We start from the raw sequence: 25,463 nt of genomic DNA, 5'->3' as shown, positions 1-25,463 counted from the left end.
AATTAACCCTCGATATTCGACTAGGAACTAAAATCGTTCGACTTCGAATATCGAAGTCAAATGATTTAGCGCAAATCCTGCGATCGAACGATCAAAGGATTATTCGTTCGATCGAACGATTAAATCCTTCGAATCGAAGGATTTTAATACAACGATCGAAGGAATATCCTTCGATCAAAAAATCACAGGCAAGCCTATGGGGACCTTCCCCATAGGCTAACATTGACTTCGGTAGCTTTTAGCTGCCGAAGTAGGGGGTCGAAGTTTTTCTTAAAGAGACAGTACTTCGACTATCGAATGGTCGAATAGTCGAACGATTTTTAGTTCGAAACGTTCGATTCGAAGTCAAAGTAGTAGTCGAAGGTCGAAGTAGCCCATTCGATGGTCGAAGTAGCCCAAAAAACACTTCGAAATTCGAAGTTTTTTTAATTCGAATCCTTCACTCGAGCTTTGTAAATCTGCCCCTAGGTGTTTGGACACCAGAACTAGTCAGACAAAGTTCCAAGTATCACCCAGTATACAATAGGTCAAGATGTTGCACAATTATATCTTCCAGTACAATGACAATGGCAAATGATGTAGTGTGGGGCACATATCCATGAAGCCCATTCAATTAACTGTGTGGATTTCAATATCAGGTATTTCGGGGAGTTGGTACTCCTCCAACGGGCTGTTATGTCACCACCAGGGGCAGGCACTCGGATCTTTGCCATTAATATGCTCTATAGTCTACATGTTACTAAAGGCAACATGTGGATTCCATGTTTGCTCTCAGTGCAGGAGTTCCCACACATCTTCTCATACACGATGCTTAGGGCTGTTTCCCCTATTTACAACCCCCTAAGGAAGTTTTGTGTGCTCCTGCAACATCTGGAGCACAAAGGTGCCTTTCCCTCTTTAAGATCATGCATACAATAATTTGGAATGAGTGTAAGTGAATACCCATGTCAAAACAAATGTAAAACTGAGCAATCAGGCAATGTAATAATAGGCGGTCATTTTTTTATGAACTGATTACAAACTTTAAATAGTTTTCAAACTGCAAAATACAAAATGCTGTATTAGTTACTATAGGCTTTTAAACCCAAAGCAAACATATCATATTAGTTCCACCATATTGTTGATCAAGATAATTCTATAAATGGAAATCTTTCATGATCAGAAACACTAATATTTTTTTAGCATTGATGGCATAGTTACAGAGTACTTATTTTGTGTCTTTTCTTTTTACCTTCATTAGGCTTGATTACATATATGATTTGTTTGAACATGTTTCAAGTAGACATAATCAAGAAACGTTTAAATCTGGAAACAAGCATAAAAAGCCCACTGTCAGCCTGCAGTTTAAGGTATGTTTATAGTTGACCAAATAAATTAATCAAATTAGAAACAGATACTGTATGCTGCTTTTTTGTTCCTTAAATTGCTTGTTATATCTACTTTGTATACATAGTAACTGGCATCTGAGATAAAAGATTGTTCAAAGAGCAGCATAAGGGGGGGGGGGTTGCCCAGATATACCCAATCATAGAGACTCATTATAGTCATATAATATAACTGTATCTAATATATGTATGGTTAGCTAAACACGATTATTTAGTTTACACTTTTCATGTATAGTTGCTGTTAAAGGGGTTGATCACCCTTAAATTAAAATTTAGTATGATGTAGGGAGTGATATTCTGAGACAATTTGCAATTCTATAACATACTAAAAGTTAACTTAAAGGTGAACTGCCCCTTTAAGTTCCAACTGCTACTATTTTGTCATACTTGGCAGCTTAAGAGGCCTGTTTAGTACGCTGTGTAAAATTAAATTTACTGGGGAAAAAAGCGGTGCAAAAAGCTGTGTAAAATAAATGGTGAATTTAGCAAGGTGTGTTTTATTGTATGCCGTGCAAATTACAGATTTTCCACCATTATTTTAAAGCGCTTCAGACTTTTCCAGCCGAAGTCATTAAAAGAAAATTATGCCATTTTTATACCATTGTTATGATGCCTGCCAATTTGTGTTGAAGTATTACTCAGTTTTTTTACACCACATAATAAATCTGCACATAAGTCATCTAAAATCACCTCTCAATAGTCACTTGGTTAAATGCCTGTAGATGCTAAGAGCCACACTAGAAGCTGCTGGTTGCTGATTAAAGCAGCACTCAAATAATAACTTCTTATGATAGTACGGGAGGCTCCTGAATTACACCGAATATAAAATCCTTTCACATTGACACAACCTGTATTTAAGTTATATGTGCTATTAAGTTCAGCTTTACTCATTATGTAGGTATAAACATATGTACGTTGCAGGCCTGAGCTAAATAAACCAAAGGATAAGAATACCGCAAGGGGCTTAAGTGCTATGGGCTGGGAAACACACAGAGCCAATGTTACTGGTGTGCTGTCTAAACTCCCTCACAGTGTGGGCTTATGAGTGACCCCTATTGGTGGGACTTTGAATATATAAATCAACTTTAAAACTTGTCTAGACTGATGTGCACAGACATAGTCATATGAACAAGTTTGGGACCCCTCTCAGCCTGCATAATAATTTACTCCACTTTCAACAAAAAAAGATAACAGTGGTATGTTTTTCATTTCCAAGGAACATCTGGTGTGTTTTCTGAACAAATTTTTTTAGTGAAGCAGTATTCAGTTGTATGGTTCAAAAATTTGAGTATTTAAGGTGGCCAATTGCAAGTCGTGCTTCTGTTTGACTCTCCTTTGAAGAGTGACAGCATGGGATCCTCAAAGCAACTCTCAAAAGATCTGAAAACAAAGATTATTCAGTATCATGGTTTAGGGGAAGGCTACAAAAAATCTCAGAGATTTAAACTGTCCGTTTCAACTGTAAGGAATGTAATCAGGAAATGGAAGGCCACAGGCACAGTTCCTGTAAAACCCAGGTCTGGCAGGCCAAGGAATGGATTGTGAGAATAGTTACAGACAATCCAAAGATCACAGTCATTTTGGAACAAAGTGCTTTGGACTGATGAGACAAAAATTTAGTTATTTTGTCATAACAAAAAGCGCTTCGCATGACAGAAGAAGAACACAGCATTCCAAGAAAAAACACCTGCTACCTACTTTAAGGTGGCCAATTTCAAGGTGTGCTTCTGTTTGACTCTCCTCTGAAGAGTGACAGCATGGGATCCTCAAAGCAACTCTCAAAAGATCTGAATACAAAGATTATTCAGTATCAAGGTTTAGTGGAAGGCTACGAAAGAGATATAAACTGTCCGTTTCAACTGTAATGAATGTAATCAGGAAATGGAAGGCCACAGGCACAGTTGCTGTAAAACTCAGGTCTGGCAGGCCAAGGAATGGATTGTGAGAGTAGTTACAGACAATCCATAGATCACAGTCATTTGGAACAAAGTGCTTTGTACTGATGAGACAACAATTTAGTTATTTAGTCATAACAAAAAGTACTTTGCATGGCAGAAGAAGAACACACCATTCCAAGAAAAACACCTGCTACCTACTTTCAAATTTGCTGGAGGTTCCATCATGCTGTGGGTTTGTGTGGCTAGTTCAGGGACTGGGGCCCTTGTTAAAGTCAAGGGTCGGATGAATTCAACCCAATATCAACAAATTCTTCAGGATAATGTTCAAGTATCAGTTACAAAGTTGAAGGCAGGGGTTGGATATTCCAACAAGACAATGGCCCTAAACACACTTCGAAATCTACAAAGGCATTTATGCACAGGGAGAAGCACAATATTCTGGAATGGCCGTCACAGCCTCTGACTTGAATATCATTGAAAATCCATGGGATGATATGAAGCAGGCTGTCCATGCTCGGCAGCCATCAAATTTAACTGAACTGGAGACGAATGTATGGACGAATGGTCAAAAATACCAACATCCTGAATCCAGACACTCATCAAAGGGTATAGGAGGCATCTAGAGGCTGTTACATTTGCAAATGGAGGCTCAACTAAATATTGATGTAATATCTCTGTTGGGGTGGCCAAATTTATGCACCTGTCTAATTTTGTTATAATGCATATTTTCTGTTAATCCAATAAACTTTATGTCACTGCTGAAATACTACTGTTTCCATAAGGCATGTTATATATTAAAAGGAAGTTGCTACTTTGAAAGTTCAGCCAATGATAAACAAAACTCCAAAGAATTAAGAGGGGTTCCCAAACGTTTTCATTTGATTGTATATTCACATAAATGTGACCTCATATTTACTGGGGTAACAAAACCATTACATGTAACTTTTGAATTGGCTTTAGAATATAGACTGATTTGGTTTACTGACCAATGAAACTTATGAGATATTTGCCTACAAGCAGGTGACCAGTAAATGCTTTGCTATGCTATGGGTTGTAATACTTTACCATTGTAATGGGAGAATGTATATGTTTAGTTGACTGATAACAGACCTCCTCGACTTCCTCGCACAGCTTGCGACCAATGGCTTTTGCAAACATTTGCAGTGTATGTTCCATTCCAAACATTACATTCCTTATGTCATTAAAATGATGTGCTGCACATCTAATCACCACCAGAGGGTACTGGTGCAAAATGTTTTATATGAAGTTTCTTTTGTACGATTTTAGATTTTGCATGACATTCACTCATTTTTTTTAGAACTCTCTTCATTCCTTAATGGCAACACTGAGTACATCAAATCCATTTTTTGTTCGCTGCATCAAGCCAAACATACACAAGGTAAGATATCTTTCTGCCTGGTTACTTTTAAAATGCAATCAGCTGCATGCGTAGCATGTGTCATTAGATGTGGTCCTGTTTTATGCACTAGGTATTCAGTTATAAATAAAACATACATACAATGAAATACACTAAGCTTGCCCAGGTACAGTAACCTGTGGTAACCAATAAGTTGTTTGCTCTTAAACAGATGACTAGTCGCTACATAATGATCAGTTGCTATACGTTACTGTACCTGGGCAAGGTAGCCCCATTTGTGAAAATCGTTCATCTTGCCTTTCTTGGGATTGCTTCGTTGATGGCAAGCAGGGACGAGTCCAAGCAACAAAGCTTCTCCCAGTCACTTCTTTTACCTGTAACCTGCATTTTAAATATTCAAACCCCAACAATTGAAAAGGTTGAAAACTATATGCAGAACAGGAAGCAACATCATTGGATGGTCATGGGCAGGACAGGGCATGGTCAGTGGGCAATTTACACAAGAGTAACCTTCAAAGGGCCACAGCACTGTGGAGAAGGGGCAGGGCCATGGTGAAACACTGGTGGAGCTAAGTTGCAGTGAAGATGGGGGCAAAGCCTGGTGCCAATACAATGTGAGTGGGGGGTAGATTCTGATAAGAGCAGAACTATCCTTCTAAGATATTCACATATTAATTGGGGTTTTCAAACCCATTTGCCTTGGTATATACAAACTACAATAAGGTTAACGGGTTATGTGAAATGTTGGGGAGAATCCAGCTAGAAAGATTGCCCTGAGGGAAAAATCTAAAAGAGCTCTCAGACATGATCACCATTGCTGTCTGTCCTACAACAGCTGTGATATACCTGTGCTGCTGTTGCAAATGGAAGTAGTATAGCACAGCAGGCAAAGTGTTGCACTGCAACAGGTGTGCTCTCTCACTGTTTTAAGAATCATTGAGCCAGTGCTGTTTCTCTCACCCACAAAACTCAGACATGAAAACATTTGATTATCTTAAGATACGTGGCCGTTTTGAAAACATGCTTTGTTGGGCCTAGTGATCTCTTAATAAACCAGGAAACATTACAAATAAATTAACTCACTATGGTCTTCGGTCATTGTAGTGCTATTTGTACATGGATGCAGAACTGACTAAAGAAATGTACTTTGTACTTAAGTTAACTGTATTGGAGTGCTATTCCTTTGGTCTACTCTTTATTCTATTATTAATGACTTTGGAGGGGCATTTTTAAAAAATCTGTGTTTTCAATACAAAACTATGTTGGAGAGTTGAATTCTTTGAGGGTTCATTGGTAGATGAGATTCAGTGTTGGTAACTGTGGGTTATGTATTTCAGATTTAAAAATATATAAAAAGTATATAAAAGATACTCATACCTTTAATGAGACGAAAATAGAATAATATTAAACTAAGATAAACTGTAGCATCAATGTCAGTGAATAGCAGCAAGGGCCCTCAATAAACTGTCCTGAATTTAAACTGTCCTGTGTACATTTAAAGGCAGAGAGGGCAATTCTTCCACTTTACAAAGCACTGGTAATGCCATCTAGAGTTGTGCCTGGATATCACAACATACAGTATGGGGGTTATTTATCAAAATCCGATTTTATCTCAACATTTCCACTCGGATTTTTTATGCTTATTTATTATTACATTTACATTTTGGATTTTTCACCCGAAAACTCAGATTTCTTTTGCCCGAAAACTTTGGGGTATTGCACGAAACCCAGTAGTACATCAAAAAATCATTGGGATTTTTCTCATTGACTTATATGCAACCTCGACAGGTCTCAGATGCCGGATTTTTTGATTCTGACTTTTCCATCCTCTAGGTTTAATAAATTCTGAAAACTTTGGGATTTTTTAAAAGTCAGATTTCTTAAAAAAAAGTCACAATCACAAAATCACCCCCTACGTTTTGAATGCCTTACTCTCCAGTAGGTCTTTACAGAAGACACAAGGGAATTATTTGTGATAAGATGAATGGAGGCTTCATGTAAATGGTTAAAAACTGTTTTTATACAGTGAGAGCTGTAAAATTATTGAATTCTCTTCATGAAAGATTGTACTGTCAGATACCTAAGATATGTTCCTAAACTGGGAGCAGGGATGAACGCAAAAATCAGCTATCAAGGGCGGTGCAGTGTACAACTAAGCTGTCCACTGTTCACCAGTGGAACTTTAGAAGTGCAAAGTGTGGAATTTAGCTCTGCATGTGGCACTAGATTCCCCATTGCTTCTAAAGACTCCATATGTACGTTTCCAATACATCTGGAGAGAAGAAAACCACAGGTTCAGGAGAAACACTGTATGGGGCTACAGATCACAGACATCAACAATTTAAGGTCAGATGTGGTGACTGCAATGCTGCCTTGGAGATGCTTTCTAAAACTACATGGGATGGATTAAATATTACCATGGATCTGGGTAACATGCACTGATCCACAAAGTAATAGAGCTTGGCAGAGGTTGATTAAGCATGTCTCTCTTCAAATCTGTTTTGTGCCTCTGCACTGTGACATATGTTGCTGATACAACTGTCATGTATTTTTAGGTTATTTTGTGACATCTTGCTGCCCCAGTCTTATGAAATGCTGTGACATACAATGCAGGGGCCCTATGGTATAAAATGCTGCAAATTACCGTAATGAAAGTAGGAAATTGTGAACATTACTTAAAATGTAGGTGATCCTTCAAGTTGATGGTGCTAAAATAGGTAGGTGTGGTTTAAAAATGGATCACCGCATGAGATCACTCCAACCTTTCAAGCTACATGCATTAGTAGCTCATAAATAAAAAACATTTTGAAACCCTTACATTAGATAGGTGGCTGCCTTGCCAGGATATTAAAAAATATACAGTGTTGCACAATATATATCCAGGGACATCACAACCAGTCTATAATTACAATAAACTATATCTCTGTTCCCTGGCACAGCCTTGCTTCTTTGAGGCTGCAGCATTTTAGGGTGTCAGGCTTCTTTTAAACTTTAACATTGAAGGAGAACAAGGCTTCCTCCTATACCACCGGTCACTGTCAAAGGTGCTGACCTTTTGGGTTGACAAACACTGCTTTGGATCATGCCAGTTGAAGATAGGTCCAGATTGGCTTCAACTACCTATTCTCCTGCATATTCATTGTTGCCATACTGACAGAAGTGGATCCAAAATGGCACAAGATGATCTCTGACAACCCTGGTGTGCAACTGCATTTTTATAGCAGGTACAAAGATAGGGCCACTTTTGACAGTAACCAGTGGTGCTGTAAAGGGCAAGGAAAAGGGCCTCAGAGGGGAAGTTTTGGTTGTCATTTGAAATGTAGTATGTGTGTGTCTTCCATTTTATGTTTTAAATTGTAAAATTGTTTCAGCGAAAAATTGCTTGACCCATAACTTCAATGGCAATTACCATTAAAGTCAACAGAGGAGCAACCCAGCCTGTGGTACCTGCAAAATTTCTAGTTCAGCGGGTGGGTTCAAAATGCTGGTAACTAGCCCGTGTATCATTGCCCTTAAAAATACAGTACACAACTCCTTGTGATACCTAACAAACTTATATGGTGTTGGATACATTATCCCCTTTGTACTGAATGTTCATTGACTTTGCCAGTGTCAAAGAGTCTTATAATTCATTTATGTATGGGAATAAAGATGAAAATATGCATAGTGTTTTTTTATTAATTCCTACATCCAATGCTGTTTAACAAAACATATCATTTTTTTCACCTGCTCCCTCTTAACATTCTTTTGTTCATCATCCCACTGTGCTTTGGCTTTTATTCTAAAGTGCTAAATTGCAAGTTATAAAGTGTGACAAAGACATTCCTGGCGTGTTTTAATTCCACTGTTTTCGTTACTATGGGGTGTTTTTTTTTTTTATTGGTAATTCTTGTCCGTCTTTCTTGCTGCTGTAGAATTGTATGTGAAGGAAAACTTTAAGGAATTATGGAATGTCATTGAACCTGCATTGAATCCTCTGTTGATTCTATAAATACAGCAGTGCAACCTACAGCACTTCTTAGAGTTGTTGTTGGGAAGTGATCTGTGGTGATTTATGTGACATTGCCCCAAGAAACAATGGCTGATAAACAAAGCATTAGGTGCCTATACATGCAGAGAATTAGACAGCTTACAAAAAAGACTTTTCCCACCCAATCAGCAAACATTTCTTGCCCTGTGAAAAACCTTTAGCAAAATATATATGAATGTAATAAAAAGCACATGAGATACTTGGCTCCCAAATCTATCAACCTGTATATTGGGAGTTGTAGGTTAATGGAATGTTTGTAAAGTTTGGAACTATGTTCAATATGTACAATATGTGTTTCCATTTATTTTTATAGTAAAACATTTAGTTTGTGCTGTATTATTGTGAGTATTTATAAATGCATAGACCTTATATAGAAAGAAGGTAACCCTGCCTCATTAATATCCAGTTAACTAGGTCTCCTTGGTGATGACCTAGGGGAGCAACACAATGCTCATTACATAAAGGAATCATGCAGGCCCCAGTAAATTAGAGCTGCAGCCAGGGTGCACTTGCAACAGGTTGCCCTCCTCAAAACTGCCCATTCTGAAGAATTATTTGTTTCTAAACTGCAGGGATTCTCCTCACAATTCAAAATATCTTAAAGCTGAGTCTTTATAGAATGAACCCATGCTTAATTAACTCCAGACATTGTATAGTTTTAACAGCACCAATTACAGTTTTGTTCAGAGAACTGCTGTCCTTTAAAGATGCTTATAAGAAACAAAAGAGATTTTAATTAGGCTTTGGACAGAAAATATGTGCAGAATTTAAGATGCCAAGCCCCTGCACCCCCTAAAACAGTTTTATGTAAGGTCAAATTGTAAAGTGTGCTAACAGTGTCATGTGAAATCATGCTGAAGTATCAATTGACTCTTTGGTGGAATAGGCAGACTACATGGAGCTCATACTGTCTGATTCAACTCAGTGCAGAATATGCAAGGTCTCCTTTACAAATACCCCAGGCTCAAGAACTAGAGCAATAAGGAGAGCAATATTGCATTCTTCAGTGCTCATTCAATAAGCATGTGTGCCTGGGGTCTTACAGTGCAAAGAGTACATGGTATCTCTGTCCTTACCAATTTGCTATAGGGCAGCCAGTAAATATAGGGTTCCAATCCACCCTACACCTGCTGGCACAACTTGTACAGTTATGGGGTAGGGGAGTGGACACCTACATGCCTCTCTCAGTCTACCCCTCATGAATGCAGCACTGGCTAAAACAGGCAGAACTGTATTCACAAGAAAAGCTCAGGTCCCTCAGGACCTGGTGACAAGGCACAGTGCAAAGTGTGGAAAATGTGCCAGCTTGCACTGATCTACCAATACATTTTTAGATTGAAGCTCTTGAGTGGAAAGTTTAGTACTCTGCTAATCCAAGTGGAGTGTTCACTGGATACATGTAAAAAATCAGGTTGTATGTTGCTTTAGTTTTCCATTCGGGAAAACGGGTTGATCTGCAATAGGTTGATCTACAAATATGCTTGCAGGGTGCAACAAACATGCACCTTTCAACTATATAAAAACATTGGTGCTTGTTAATGGTAGCAAGAATTAAAGGAACTGTAACACCAAAATATGAAAGTGTTTTAAAGTAATGAAAATATCATGTAGTGTTGTCCTGCGCTGGTTAAACTGATCTGTTTGCTTCAGAAACACTACTATAGTTCATATAAACAAGCTGATGTGTAGCAATGGCAGAAACTAAAAAAACGGCTATATGGCACAGCTTAAATAGTGAATAACAGATAACACCATTATGTTTTACAGAGCTTATCTGCTGTGTAACCTGAGCATTTCTCCTTTGATTGGTGCCATTGCTACACAGCAGAGTTTTTATATAAACAATTGTAGTGTTTCTGAAGCAAACACAGCCGTTTTACTAGTGCAGGGCAACACTGTATTATATTTTTATAACTCTAAAAAACTTTTTAGAGTAACACATTTTTTGATGTTACTGTTCCTTTAATCAGGCAGCCATTGATCATTCTCAAATAAGATTCATTCAGCTCTGGTAGCAGCACAGGCTAAACACACTGAGGATGAAGAATTCATTATTCTATGCATTTCAATTAATCATAATCTATTGGGATATTACAATATAAAAATTGTAAAATTTGCTACAAGTGTAATAACCAATACCAGGTACAATTTACTGATCAGCTGTTTAAAAGCAAACATCTTATTTGGTGCTATGAGTTGCTGTAGCTGTGCAAACGTTGTTCATTTTATTACACATGGGGGTAATGTAATAAAAGGGGCAACATTTGCCACTAGTCGAGCAACTCATAACAGCCATTCAGCAAGTAGCATTTAGTGGTCAGGTGTTTGAAAACAAACATTTAATCTTGTCATCCTTTACTAGACCTGGGCTAACTTTACCCTTATTGCATTACCCTGTATTGCTCATATGTATTAAATGCTGGAAAAAAAAGAGCTTGAAATGGTTTGCTAGAGGGATATTACATAGATATCTGTTCCCTAATATCGGATTCTGGGTTGCTGCACTTATTTTATTTTAGCCCCTTAATAAATGTCCCTACATGTAATCCTATACAGGTGAATAAAGATCTGTGGACAAGCTTTTTACCCTTTGGTAACTTAATGCCTAAAAATGATCATACGAGAAGGCTTAGCAAGAGTTTTTCAGGCCAATTTCAGGGTGTGTTTTTGATTTAAACCTGTACCTCCAGCTTTTTTTCTTACTGTGCACAAACTTGCTGGGCTGTCCTTTCCCAAGAGTGACTTTCCTTTACTAAAGGAATGAATTAAACAAGCTCAGCCAGATATCACATGGGAGACTTGAAATACCAGCCTGCAGAAGAAAGCCTTTTTTGTGTGCTTGCACTGTGACTGCAAGCAACTCAGAGAGGCAACTTGCCTGTCTGAGAGGAAACAAACTGAAGGAGAGAGCTAGGTGAAAGGAAGGTAGGTTCCTCATTCATTTTTTGTTCATGTCTCAGACAGGATTTTATAAGGTAGGAGCCAGTGCAACCTGTACTGAGAACAACGAGCAGTAGAAAAGACATTACCTAAATTCATATCTGGATGATTTACATGGGGCTCCTTTTGTACAATGCTGCAGTAGCAGATACAGAGCACTAATCACAGTTACTTGCATGTGTTTAATTTGATATAGAGTCCCTAGTTTTGCTCTTAATGTGCCATAACAAACAAGATTATTAATACCATACCGGCAACAGCGACAGATTCTGTTACATATCTATGTGAGTAATTCCATAACACTTGGCACAAGTAGGATATTACAGCTTATAGAATTTCATGTGATTTTAGTAGGCTTGATATGTTACAATTTATCAGTATTAAATTGTTTGTAAAAATAATAATACATGCTGTTATGATATATGATCATGCTATAGCATATCCCCAATAAAATATATAGAGAAATCTCTTAATTCTATATGTGCTGTCAAACTGTTAGCACTTATCTTGCTTAATTTGCAGACATATGTTTTTCTAACCTTTCAAGCGGCATTTTATTAAGTATCAAATATCATTTTAGTATGCCCTCCTTCCTCTGAGCCATGAAATCTAAATAACTTAAAACTCTTTCTATGGGGGAGGGGGATATATATATATATATATATATATATATATATATATATATATATATATATATATATATATATATATATATATATGCAAGGTGACTGTACACCATGGACATCTCAGCAACAAAAACCTCCACTTTTTTGAAAACATTGACTTTGTTGCTGAGCTGTCCATGGTGTGCCGTCACCTTGCATTTGCTGGGGGTTTTTTTATATAAAATTCAACGGCACTCACCATTCAGTTAATGAATTGCCGGGTGCTAACCAAAATATCAACAACAGTCCACTAAAGCACTCACGGCCACGATCATCAAACATATAGCAAAAAGTTTTTATTCATGTATGGTGTATCAACATGTTTCGGCTCACAAGGAGCCTTTGTCATCGTGGCCGTGAGTGCTTTCGTGGACTGTTTTTTATATATATATATATATATATATATATATATATATATATATATATCATGAATAAAGTACCCCCTTTTGTAAAATATAAGGATATTATAAGTTACCGAGGAGTTTCATGACCATATACCATATACAGGTCATGGAACTCCGAGGTAACTACTAATATCCTCATATTTTGCAACTGGGGGTACTTTATTTATTATAATACACAAATTTCAGTGAGTCATGTGACAGAAATGACATCAGAACTCACCGTTTATAACTGATAACAAAACTGTTTATAAGGATATAATTTACAAGATATTCCTGGCTTTTGTGTATTATATATATATATATATATATATATATATATTAGTAGGTGGTTTCTCTTGCTAGTGAGTGACTGTGGTTGCTGCACTAGTTTTGATATTATTAGTTACCCACATTTTGCAAGATTAATTGATAGATTTGATATAAAATGCAGATACATTGTAAAATGTTTACCATGTAGGATATTGCGCTTTGCTTTTATTTCTCTTGAATGTTCCTAACCATGTTTGTGTGCTTTTGCCTGTAGTTGTGTTAGTGCTGGGGTGCGGAGTGTATTTTTCTTTTCAATCTGTTTTTCGGCATTATGAGGACGATGGGTTGCACTAGACCTGGAGAAGAAATGTAGACTAGCCATCTATATACAGTAGATGGCTAGTCAAATCATACATTCTCACTTGTACATGAAAATTATAATGCAAAATGTTGAATGCACACACTAACATCACCTCCTGGCGTATCCAATTTTCTTTCAACTAGCAATTCCGCTTTGTACATGTACAGTGAATTGGAAATCTACAGTGTTGGGACTCTGTAACTCTAACTGCATTGAATATGACCACTAGCAATGAAAAATTTGGCCAGACAATGATTTTGGTCTGTTTTGTATTTAGTTTCCAGGATTTTGCACTGTATCTCTACAATGTTTACTTCCACTGTTTCCTTAGCCCACAGGCTGAGCAATTATGTGAGTGGGGCAGGGGTCCTTACTGTTTGTGGTCACCAAAAGAGACAATTTTTCTTATCTGATTGTTGGGCCCAAGTGTGACCCCTAGATACGGTCCTCACTCTGACAAGATTTTTAAACCGACCAATAAGCTGCTGACTCAGTTGGCCTGTTTATGCCAACCTTTAGTTAGCTAAAATGTAGCCTTCTGACTAGTGATATAAAGCTTGGTTCCAGCAGCTGCCACATTGCTTATTTAGCTTATTTAAATTCATTCAATTGTAAACTGCACTTATTAATAAGGATGCAGTCATGCCGGTTGACATTAGTTCTATAGATGTTATCGTTTACACCTTTCCAGATGTGTCTGCATAGGCCCACAGTATGATCCAATAAGTTGATTATTCCATATGTGCTATAACTGGCAACGATCAGCTGTTAAGGTAGCCTCACCAAACTAGCAGATGTTTTATATATGCGCAGATCAAATACAGGAGTGCCAATAGAATGGGGCCCCACTGTTTACTGATAAGAGTGAAATTCATGAAACTGGCAACTGGGTTTTTTTTTTGTGTTTCACATTACAGTTCAGCCCAGAGTCCTGCATAAGGTCGGATTCCCAATGTAATACCCACAAAGCAGTCAGGTTTCAGGCACTGAGAGAGAGAAGTATATATTGAGTCAGCATCAGCAGGTCTGAGTCGGGTTATAAGTCAGTGGGTATGGGTTGAGCACAGAACTGCCCGACTGGACCCAGCATGGACTTCAACCTTTTTCCAATTAGCATCTACTATCCTCTGTTCAGGGCACATATAGTGCTAAGAGAATCTGGGTTAGTAGAGCCCTCCAGTTAGACAGCCCTATTGTAGGATTTTTGAGCTTTAATATAATATACTCACCTTTCCCAGAACCAGACCAGAGTTTCTGTACTGAAGAAAGAAGCATAAGATTTAGAACACTTTAGAGCACCTTTGTGGCCAAAGTATCGATTAATTGTTGGTCTTTTTAAGAATACAAAATTGCTAGGAGTTTATTTCTAAGTACATTTATGAGATGTCAGGTTAGAAATATTTTCACAAGATTGCTTTCTAGTTCTGTAGTCATAAAAAGGATTTTTTTGACTAGCCTTTGCATTTGTTTTCCCTAGATAGGCCTATATGAGCAGTTTTATGATTTTATAGTATTACATTAATTAAAGCAAGGCTGCAGGAGCTAATTCCTCTTTTACATGACAGCAAACAGATTTCTCAAGATCTTCAGTTATTTGTAAAGCTATTTATTTAGTAGTGAGAGCTTTGTGTGGATCCCATAGTATCGTAGCAACCTGATGGCAGTGGTGTTCGAAGGAAGTCTTTTATTGTGTCCCTATTTTCCACATATCAAGTGCTGTCTACAGTCTGTAGCTTTCCCATTTACTATTAAACAAACACTGTCACAATAAGAGTTTAATAGCATTTCAAGCTTGGCTTGATCTTTGGCTTGCTGTTTTAGACTGAACTTTTATAAACAAAACTCTCTAAAATGGCATAAACCTTATTTATCAACTTTCTAATTTTAATGGTTTTAAAGGTTTTTGAAACCACAGATGGAATTTATTAAAACATCCGTAAAGTAAGAAAGAAAAAAACGCTGAATGATGCACGAAAATATACAAATACCTATAAAATCTCAAAAAAATCCCCTAAAACCCCCTAAAATTTTGGATTGATTAAAGTGTTCCAATGAGATCAGCCATTGATTTCTTATAGGACCTTGACAACTTTTATTTGGCAAGGTTAAAGAAATTTTTGTGGTTTTTAAACTTAATAAATCTCAAATTTTTAGAGCTTTAAGAAATATAGGAAACCCATATTTTTTTATTTGTGTAAAAAATGGAAACTTGATTGTTAATAAATGAGCCCCAAGACTTTTATCTACTGAGTATTTGTGTTTATTATAAATACACTGCTTAGTTCATAGAACATGCATTTTGCAAGACCATAATGACTGCCTGTGATCAGTTGCATAACACATTACTATATCTGCTTTGCCCATTGTAATGGAAAAGACCCATAGAAGAACAGATGTCATGTAATAAGCATGCTCCTGTTTATAGGGATAATTCTTTCTCTATCCAAGAGCTTGGTGGATTAATGGGAAAGTGATGATCAATGACAATGGGTGCAGACAGATGACAGGCGTGGTAGAACAGTGTTGCAATTCAACTTCTCGAGAATTAATTGGCTTAACACCATACCATATTAATAGCACTTTACTAGAAGTATCACTTCCAGTGCCTTATAGGCTTCCAGTTGTAAGTCAGTATGTTTAAGGGTCACGCTGCCTTTGACCCGTGTCCTACATTAAGGCTAGACAGCATAATAAGATTCTCATTAGTAATGCCTTAGATGTTATCTGTGAGGAGCATCTGCTAAATATAAAGACAATATTTATATGTATTAAAAAAGAAAGGGTTTGTAATACCATAACATGATTATTCTTTTTTACAGTTTGTATGCACTTACAATAAACTTTTTATTGGCAACAGCATGTTCTATTTTATATGAGAAATGTTTTATTCACTAGGTCTGTAGAAAACCTTGAATGACATTTGACTCATGTTAAGCTATATAGAATACAATGATTTTTAGACTGGAAGATTACCTGTTATCTGCTAATTGTGCCCTATAACCAAATTCAGTTAGAGTGGCTGCCCCATTGGCTACACACTATCCTATGTATATAAAATGTAACAGTGTTTACATGTTATTACATTTAAATGCATATGAAACCCTTTAATTTTTTGGTGTTACTAAAATAATAGATTAAAATAATTATTGTGTTGTTAATATCAATGTAAAATTTGTAATTGTTACTAATAAAACATATTTTCCTTCCTCTCGCACAATAGCATATTTCAGGTTTAATGCTATAAACCTCTGTCCAATTTATGTAATGTTGAAAAATATTGCGTATGTTAAAATTGTGATAAGTCCACTGATTGGATTGTCATATGTATTATTTTATAATGAATGCTACAATTATGGAAATACACATCATACAGAAAACCCCAGGTCCTGAACATTTTGAATAACAGGTCCCATACCTGTAAAGGGTTTTGGTAGGATCTAGAGATAAAAGCTAACACAAATTTTTGCTATATATATATATATATATATATATATATATATATATATATATATATATATATATATATATATATATATATATATATATATATATATATATATATATATATATATATATAGAATTATTTCTAATAACAAGAAATATTTATGGAAAAGCATTATATGATTTCACATGTTCTCTCCTTAACTTGGGCAGCATGGCTGTTATGTAAGCGTAGCACTCCCACTTCAAACAAAGGCAATTGTAGAAGGCAAACAAATCCACTTTGTCAATAAGCTTAAGATATAAATTCAGATGTTCAATTGCTTTTATATTTTGCCAGACAGTTGTATAAACTCTAAGCTCTCTCCTGCTGGTACAGTATGTGAAGCACTAAGTGGTGCCTCTGAAGTAGAGAGATCTAATTTTCTGACTTCATCAACGTGCCAGAAACCTGTAGCAAATGGCACCGCTCAGTAGTGAGCACAGGTTTTTCAGTCTCTCTAGCTAATCCTGGTTTATACACTAGATTTTTTTTTTTGGGCTGAAGTTCCCTAATTAAGTTCAAATAATTCAACAACTTAAATATAATTTTGGATATCAGCTAATTTTCTATTAATCATAAATTATTTTTACATAATTAATCTAATTTAGAAAACTGGTATAGCCTGGACTTGTCCAGCAAGTAAGCTCATGTGTCAACTAATCACTGCTGGTTCAGTGAAGAAATTAATTTCTGTTTTCTTCATCTCTTTTAATGCAAAAAACACAAACGTGCTCTCTGAAATAATCATGCAACTCACCCCTCCCTTCAGGAGACAACAGCCCCAGAATCAAGGGCCGTATGTACCATATACTGTACATTATACATGACCTGTGCCTAGGGCACCAGCTTTTTGGGGGTTGCCCTTGGATGCCTCTATGGTAAAATTTATTTTGCAAAAAATATATTCACACAAAATCCATTGGCAGAGGTGGGGGGAGGGGGTATCCGGTGGGGGTTGTGAGTAGAAGTCACCTCACACGCATGCTAATATAATTTCAGCATCATTTGGCATGTACCTATGGGTGCAAAGAAGTCCTGTGCTTAGGGCAGCGCCAGACCTGTGTACAGCACTCACGCCAAGAGTTTGGGTATCATTTATACAGCTCGATTTTTGGGGTGCGCTATTGAATATGCAAGTTTCACTGACTCATGAATTACAAATAACATCACTTCATATGTAAACATAATTAACAAGGATATCATTTACAGTTTATTGATGGATTGGGTACATTCTTTTTTTTAATACATACACGTTAGTGAATTACATGACACAAATTACATCACTAATCACCATTTATAAAAAAAACATTTTACTATTTAGTGATGGATTTGGCGTATTTTATCTTTATTAATCAAGTTACTGACCTACCTTCTTTTGCAGATGCCAGACCAGTTTGATGACACGGTTGTTCTCAATCAGTTGAGGTACTCTGGGATGCTAGAGACCGTCAGAATACGGAAGGCTGGGTTTCCTGTGAGGAGGCTCTTTCAGGACTTCTGTTTTAGGTAAGAATATAAGAATCCTTTATTTTTATTGCTATAGGTAAAAAATTAACAATGTGATGATGCCATGAACAGAATGTTCAAAACTTTGCTGACTGTATTTGTGACTCTGACATGAAAAATATTTTTCAGTTGTTTTTTAAGTATATTCTGTGCATTTTTGTAATTCATATTTTCAGACTATGAGATGAACACTAGTGGGCAGATTTATCAAGAGTCGAATTTTGAAGTAGAAAATACTTCGAAATCCGACCATCAAATTGAAATACTTCTACTTCGAATATCGAAGTCGAAGTATTTTTCAGCAAAATTGGCCATGCTGCGATCGAAGTAAAATCGCTCAATCAAACAATTAAGTCGTTCGAATTGAACGATTCAAACGATTTTAGCGTACGATCGAACCATTTTACTTCGATGTGTGAAGACTTAGAAAAATGGTCTAGAAGGTCCCTATAGGCTAATATAGCATTTCAGCAGGTTTAATTTGGCAAAGTATTGAAGTTGAAGTTTTTTTAAAGAGATAGTACTTCGATTGGTCGAATATTCGAATATTTTTACTTCAAATCTAAGTCGAAGTAAATTCAAAGTCATAGTATCCTATTCGATGGTCGAAGTATCCAAAAAATTACTTTGAATTTCGAATTTTTTAACTTTTAAAATTCCCTCAAATTCACTTCGACTCTTGATAAATTTAAAAGGAGCCAGAATGCAGCTATAAAAAGAAACCATCCATACTACTAATGTTTGTATGTCCAAAACCATATGATGTTTACATATTATCATTCCCCACATTTACCCTAATTTTTCTCTTTTCTCAGTTTTAAATTTCCCTGAATATACCATGCTCAACTATGAGCCCATTGCCCTCTCCCCCCCTCTTCTTATACTCTAATACCAATTTAGCCCACACCAGAGGTTTACAGCTCAGGATGGCATAGTGCTTCTCTAACATATAATTGGAGGCATCTTTGAACCATAAAACACACATACTCTTTCAAGGGGATTTTTAAGAAAGGAAACCATCTCTTATTATGTAATATTATATTGTATCTATTATCCAGAAGTATACACTACATATTCACAGAGTGATATAGCATAAACACAAACTTGTTTACACATTAAAAATTAAAGATTGAGCATAAATAGGTAAATGCTAAGAGTTTCCCTGTCGCTGTATGTGAAGATCATTGTAGCCTTTAAATGTAGCCGTTGACAATAGTTTAAACTGTTTATTTCTTGTTTCTTGGTGCATAATATAACATTTCTCCTCATTAAGGGCAGGGCAGTAGTACTTGTAAACTGATTGTATTTAAAGTGCATCAATGAAATAGTAATGTCAAATATTTAAACTACAAGCATGTCTCTATTTGTGATAAACAGATATAAAGTGTTAATGAAAAATCTGTCCCTTCCTGAGGATATGAAGGGCAAGTGTGAGATTCTGCTTCACCTTCATGACAACACAAACACTGAATGGCAGATTGGAAAGACTAAGGTAACATCTATAGTTCATTCTTCTTTTCAGTTTTATATATAGTATAGGGAAAATAGTGAAAATATGTATATACAATCATGAAGGTCATGAACAAAACCATATTACGGCACCTGCATATTAGGCACTTGAATGGATAACTCTATGGCTGCCTAGAGCACTGGAGTAGGTATGAGACCTGTTATCCAGAATGCTTGGGTACTGGGGCTTTCCGTAATTTCGATCTTCATTTCTTAAGTCTACTAGGAAGTTATGTAAAAATCACAGCAAGCCTCAGCCAGGAAAAGCCTGATGAATTCTGGGATTTAAGGGTAGGGTGGTATGAACTCTGAACACCACTGACCTAGGTTATCATCAAATAATACACTTATTGTTTAAGGGGCAGTATACCCCATTATCAACATGATAAATTAATGTTTATTGAACAGGGCTTATGTGGCAAATTCTTTTGTCTTATTGTTTTAATTAGGAAATATGTTTTTTTGTCAGTTCTTGAATTAGTCTTCATAAATAAGCCATCCGGTTGTTTTAGCCAGTTCAGGTGCATGATGGAGCTTATTTACTAACATTAATGATATTCAAAAGGACAGATGGGTACATTAACCCATGGTAAAAACAATCTATAATATTTGATGTGTATAGGGTAGGTAAATAATAAAATACATGCATTATAGGTATACTATGTGTTAACTACATGCACCCTTTATGGATACCATAGTTATTCTTTCTGTGCATATTAGGAACCTTTTGTAAAGTGAAAATGATCTTGGTGTCCATTTATGTGCAATGCAGATTTCCACTGATTATTAGGAATCAAGTTACTATACTTGGTGATAGATGCAGAGGTACAAGCTGAAGATGCGAGAATTGTAAGTGATATTAGTGCATTGGCATAACAATAGAGGAAGAAAATGCCTCACAGCTGCATAACCCAGGAGCTAACTGGACCATCTGTCCAAAGCTTTGGAGGCCCAGTAATATCTAGTTAAGCCAGATCTATAATGCATTGTCTGTAGTACTAAACTATTTGTAAGTTAATATACATGACCAAGAACGTGACAGAAGGCATTGCTAAGTATTCCTCATTTTTGAGAACAGGTCTTTCTAAGAGAGTCTCTGGAACACAAGCTGGAGAAACAACGAGAGATAGAAGTGTGTAAGGCAGCTCTGATAATACAAGCACACATCATGGGATTTGTGGCACGGTAGGTACAGTAGTCTTTTACCATCTGTTCTTTTGCACTGGGCATTGCTTCTTACATTCTCTTTGCTAAAAGTGTAATGTTTTACATTATAAGCCTCAGTTACAAACATGGAGCAATATACAAAGGGTACATTTTCTTATGCAAATAGCCATGTTTTTTTACCGACAATGCAAGCCCATAGTAGTCTAGCAAGTTAAAAAAATAACATCTCATCTATAATTTAAACACGCTATATGACAATATTATTCTAAAAATAAATTTTTGGCCATGATAATATTTTTCTTTTAATTCTTGTCAAGAAAGGTTATAAAGTACAACAATCATATTGTCGCGGCACTCCCATGTTTCAGAGTTTCATTATTAACAGAACTTATTGCTTGCTAAAGTGAAGCAACATTGTAGCAGAACGTTTCACTATAATTTGCCCACTAGGGCAATATTGCAGGGAGTGTGGCATCTCTCATACATATTAATAACTATAAATAAACTATAAAACTATAAATATTAAGATAAATAATGCTCTCTGTGTGTAATAGACTTTTGCAGTAAACAGTTGTTATAAATATGTTAAATTTCTCGTTTAGCCAATTATCTTACATTATACATTCAATCCAGGGCTGTCCACACATCTGTTTACTTTTGTAGTGCCTTGAAAAAGTCAATACTAGCCCATTCAAGAGCTGTTTGCATAATGAGGTAATCTCTTTTCATGTGCATATGAGCACTATCTATACATACAGGACAATATGCAACGCAAAAAGGCACCCCACTGCGTGTAATTACTTTTCTGTAAGCAGGGCATATATCAGAGCTTTCTATTTCTAAAGTACTTGGTGACTGCATAAATAAAGATAGTGCAGTGTTAAACATTAGCTTAGCTGGGACACAGAACCTGCAGTGCTTATTTCCAGGGCTGTTGTAAACCATTCTTGCCACAATGGTGTCTGGATGCTGAAATGACACCTTGGTACATTTTGTTTACTGCTACATTGTCAGCATTAGCAAAATTGCTATTGCTTTGTGCAGCTTTATTTGCAAACTGAACCTCTCCTTTGTTTATGCAGTAAGCAGTACAAGAAAGTCCTTCACTGTGTGGTGCTTATACAGAAAAACTACAGAGCATTTCTTTGGAGGAGAAAGTTTCTGCGTCTTAAAAAAGCTGCAGTGACCTTCCAGAGGCAGCTGCGTGGGCAAATAGCCCGCCGTATATTCAAACAGCTGAGGGAGCAGAAACAAAGAGAAGAGGAAGAGCGGAGACGGCAAGAGGAGGAAGAGAAGAAAAGAAAAGAGGAGGAAGAGCGTAGAAGGCGAGAGGAGGAAGAGAGGTTGAGGAAAGAAAAGGAAGAACAAAGAAAGAAAGAGACAGAGGAAAGGTATGCTGAAAACCTTTGTGCTTGTCAGCCCAAACAGAGGGGCAATGGGGCAATCGGAATTCATGCTTGCTGTATTGTTTTCTGATTTATGCTTAACATTAAACATTCTTGCTAATGACAGTGCTAATTCATTTTTTTTATTTTCAGGGAAAGACAGAGACAGGAAGAAGAAGTAGTAGCTAAACAGGTATAACTATTGGTTCAGAATCCTTTAACTAGTGTTGCCTCTAACTAACCACAATTCCCAACAGCATGAGGACTGCAGGCTAGCTATCTATATAACATAATGAATAGACATGCATTTAAACATATGATTATATGTTTAAATGCATGTCTATTCATTATGTTATATAGATAGCTAGCCTGCAGTCCTCATGCTGTTGGGAATTGTGGTTAGTTAGAGGCAACACTAGTTAAAGGATCACAGCATGTTCCGGTACTTTAATTAATTCTTTATTAAATCATTTCCTCGGGCTTATCTTGCCTGTGTGTATTACAATGCATGAGCTTTCACATATCCTTGATTGGCTAGACTGTGATAGGATAAGCACAAAGCATTATATTTATACAAGCTAAGTGCCCAAGATTCCTACCCTAAGAAGATTAGCAGATAGGCACAAATTAACAGTTTTACATTCCTGGGTATGTGACCTGACTTTTCTTAGCTGGGAGAGAGTCAATCTTTGGAAAAAAGAAACACAGTTCAGCAGGTTTTAATGAACATCTTATCAATATTTCTTATCTACTAATTTTGTGGCTGGCTAATATACTTTGGTGATAAGAATTTATTAATTTGCTTAAGCAAGCAGTGAGATCCTGTTTACAGTTAGTCCAACAAATCAGCATTGTACACCTTTAAATATTCGCATGTGTATTTATACATTTTAATATCAATATTCATGCATATCATAAACATTTTAAATCAAGACTTGCACAGACGTGCTCACTTGTGTGAGTCACGTGTGTTTGCAATTGCACATGTTGCTGGTTTGCAGTATTTTAAAAAGAAATTTTTAAATTTTCATTTGCTTTCACCTGAATAATTTTTGTTTAATAATTCCACCCCCTTTAAATCTGTACAATTCTTTGGCATAATTATAATCTAAACCTTCTTTGCTGCTTGTGCACTCAGGGATGAAAAGGAGTCCATTATTAAAAAAGCAATTAACTGAAAGGGATGATTCCCCCTTTATTCCCCCTTCCAAGCTGACTTTACAAAGTCAAGGGGAGAAAGAGTAAATACAGTCTTCTTTTGAACTCAGTCGGAGGTTAAGGGATTACGAGTCCCAATCATCCCCACAAAGTACTAACAAGTGTAATATCAGTGATATGCAAATATATAAGTTAAATGCTTTTTCAAATGTGTACAATTAGGATCCAACTTCTTTTTATTTTATGCAAATTAAGGCTGAAGAAGCAAGGAAACAACAGGAACTCACTGCCATGCTGGAAGCCCAAAATTTCACAGAGTTCGAAAACCTAAAGGAAAACAAACAAGTGGAAGATATTCTTCGCTTGGAGAAAGAAATTGATGACCTGCAACGCAAAAAGGAAAAACAGGAACTATCACTTACAGAGGCTTCTTTATTGAGGCTGCAAGAGCTTCGGGACAATGAGTTGAAACGACTAGAGGAGGAGGCTTGCAGAGCTGCTCAAGAGTTTCTTGAGTCGCTGAACTTTGATGAGATTGATGAATGTGTAAAGAATATTGAGATGTCTCTTTCTGCAAGTGATATGCCTGGTGTCTCAAGCTGTAAAATACCAAGCTTCAATTTCAGTCAGCCTTACCCTGAAGAAGAGGTAGATGAAGGGTTTGACGCAGATGATGAAGCTTTTAAGGACTCTCCAAATCCAAGTGAGCATGGGCATTCAGACCAGAGAACTAGCGGCATTAGGACAAGTGATGATTCTTCAGAAGAGGATCCTTACATGAATTATGCTGTGGGAGGTTTACCTCATACTGCTACCAATAATACACTACTTTCTTTGGATGAAGACAAAGCAAACATTAAGAAATCAGCTATTGGAGAGTCTACGTATTGTGTGCCAGAAAATGTACCATGTGCACCTCAAAATCCTGGGAGCATCATCATTCCAGATGGAGACTATGACTATGACCATGATGATTATGAAGATGGAGCAATCACCTCTGGGAGCAGTGTAACATTTTCTAACTCAGTCAGCAGCCAGTGGTCTCCTGATTATAACTTTTCTATAGGAACATACAATGGATCTTCAGCATACAGATTTAGCTCGGAAGGGGCACAGTCATCTGTAAGTTTCTTTTGCAATTTATTTTCTTTCTTATCATCAGTGTATATATATATACATAATCTTTTATAATGTATTAACACTCTGTGAACAATGTACATTTAAGTAACATGTTATATGAAAATATTTAACTGCAACTGGCAATTATCAGCTGGCTATTAAATAGTTACATCATTAAATCAGGTTTAAAAAAGACCAAAGTCCATCAAGTTCAACCCCTCCAAATGAAACCCAACATCCATCCATACACGCACTCACACTGACCCCCTCTATACACTCACATAACTATATATATATATATATCCATATATCCATACCTATACTAAATATAGATTTTAGTATCACGATAGTCTTGGATATTATGCGTGTCCAAGAAATAATACAACAGGCATTAACAGAATCAGCCATGATCCGGCAGTGCATTCCACAACCTCACTGTCCTCACTGTGAAGAACCACCTATGCTGTTTCAAATGAAAATTCTTTTCCTCTAGTCTGAAGGGGTGTCCTCTGGTACAGTGATATTTTTATGGGTAAAAAGGTCCCCTGTTATTTGTTAATGGTAAAGTGTAACCATATCCCCTCTCAAGCATCTTTTTTCCAGAGAAAACAACCCCAACCTTGACAGTCTGCCTCATAATTCTTCCATCCCTCTAACCAGTTTAGTTGCACCCTGCCCAGCTCATTTATATCCCTCTTCTGGACAGAACGACATTAAATTCTCCACAATATACAGTCCAGTATTTGTTGTGATTGAAAACTTTTATAGGATGAGTGGCTTGCTTTTTCTTTATCATTCATTTATACAGTGACAGAAAGTTAAACA

At 36.6% G+C, this 25,463-nt stretch overlaps 1 protein-coding gene across 1 annotated transcript in view; it reads left to right on the top strand.

Annotated features, from left to right (window-relative positions):
• LOC108720044 (unconventional myosin-X) overlaps positions 1-25,463 on the top strand; it is a 137,125-nt gene that overhangs the window by 88,586 nt on the left and 23,076 nt on the right. Inside the window, exons 18-25 of the mRNA XM_018269415.2 lie at positions 1,241-1,349; positions 4,602-4,682; positions 18,176-18,300; positions 19,678-19,792; positions 20,888-20,994; positions 22,059-22,367; positions 22,515-22,554; positions 23,775-24,641. Coding sequence (XP_018124904.1) covers positions 1,241-1,349; positions 4,602-4,682; positions 18,176-18,300; positions 19,678-19,792; positions 20,888-20,994; positions 22,059-22,367; positions 22,515-22,554; positions 23,775-24,641 — 1,753 coding nt within the window. The remainder of the gene's footprint in view (positions 1-1,240; positions 1,350-4,601; positions 4,683-18,175; positions 18,301-19,677; positions 19,793-20,887; positions 20,995-22,058; positions 22,368-22,514; positions 22,555-23,774; positions 24,642-25,463) is intronic.

This window comes from Xenopus laevis, chromosome 6S (assembly GCF_017654675.1).
Source record: "Xenopus laevis strain J_2021 chromosome 6S, Xenopus_laevis_v10.1, whole genome shotgun sequence".
In the NCBI taxonomy this organism is placed as follows: domain Eukaryota; kingdom Metazoa; phylum Chordata; class Amphibia; order Anura; family Pipidae; genus Xenopus; species Xenopus laevis.
Note: the sequence above shows the minus strand (reverse complement) of the source record. Positions and strands in the feature narration are given on the sequence as shown.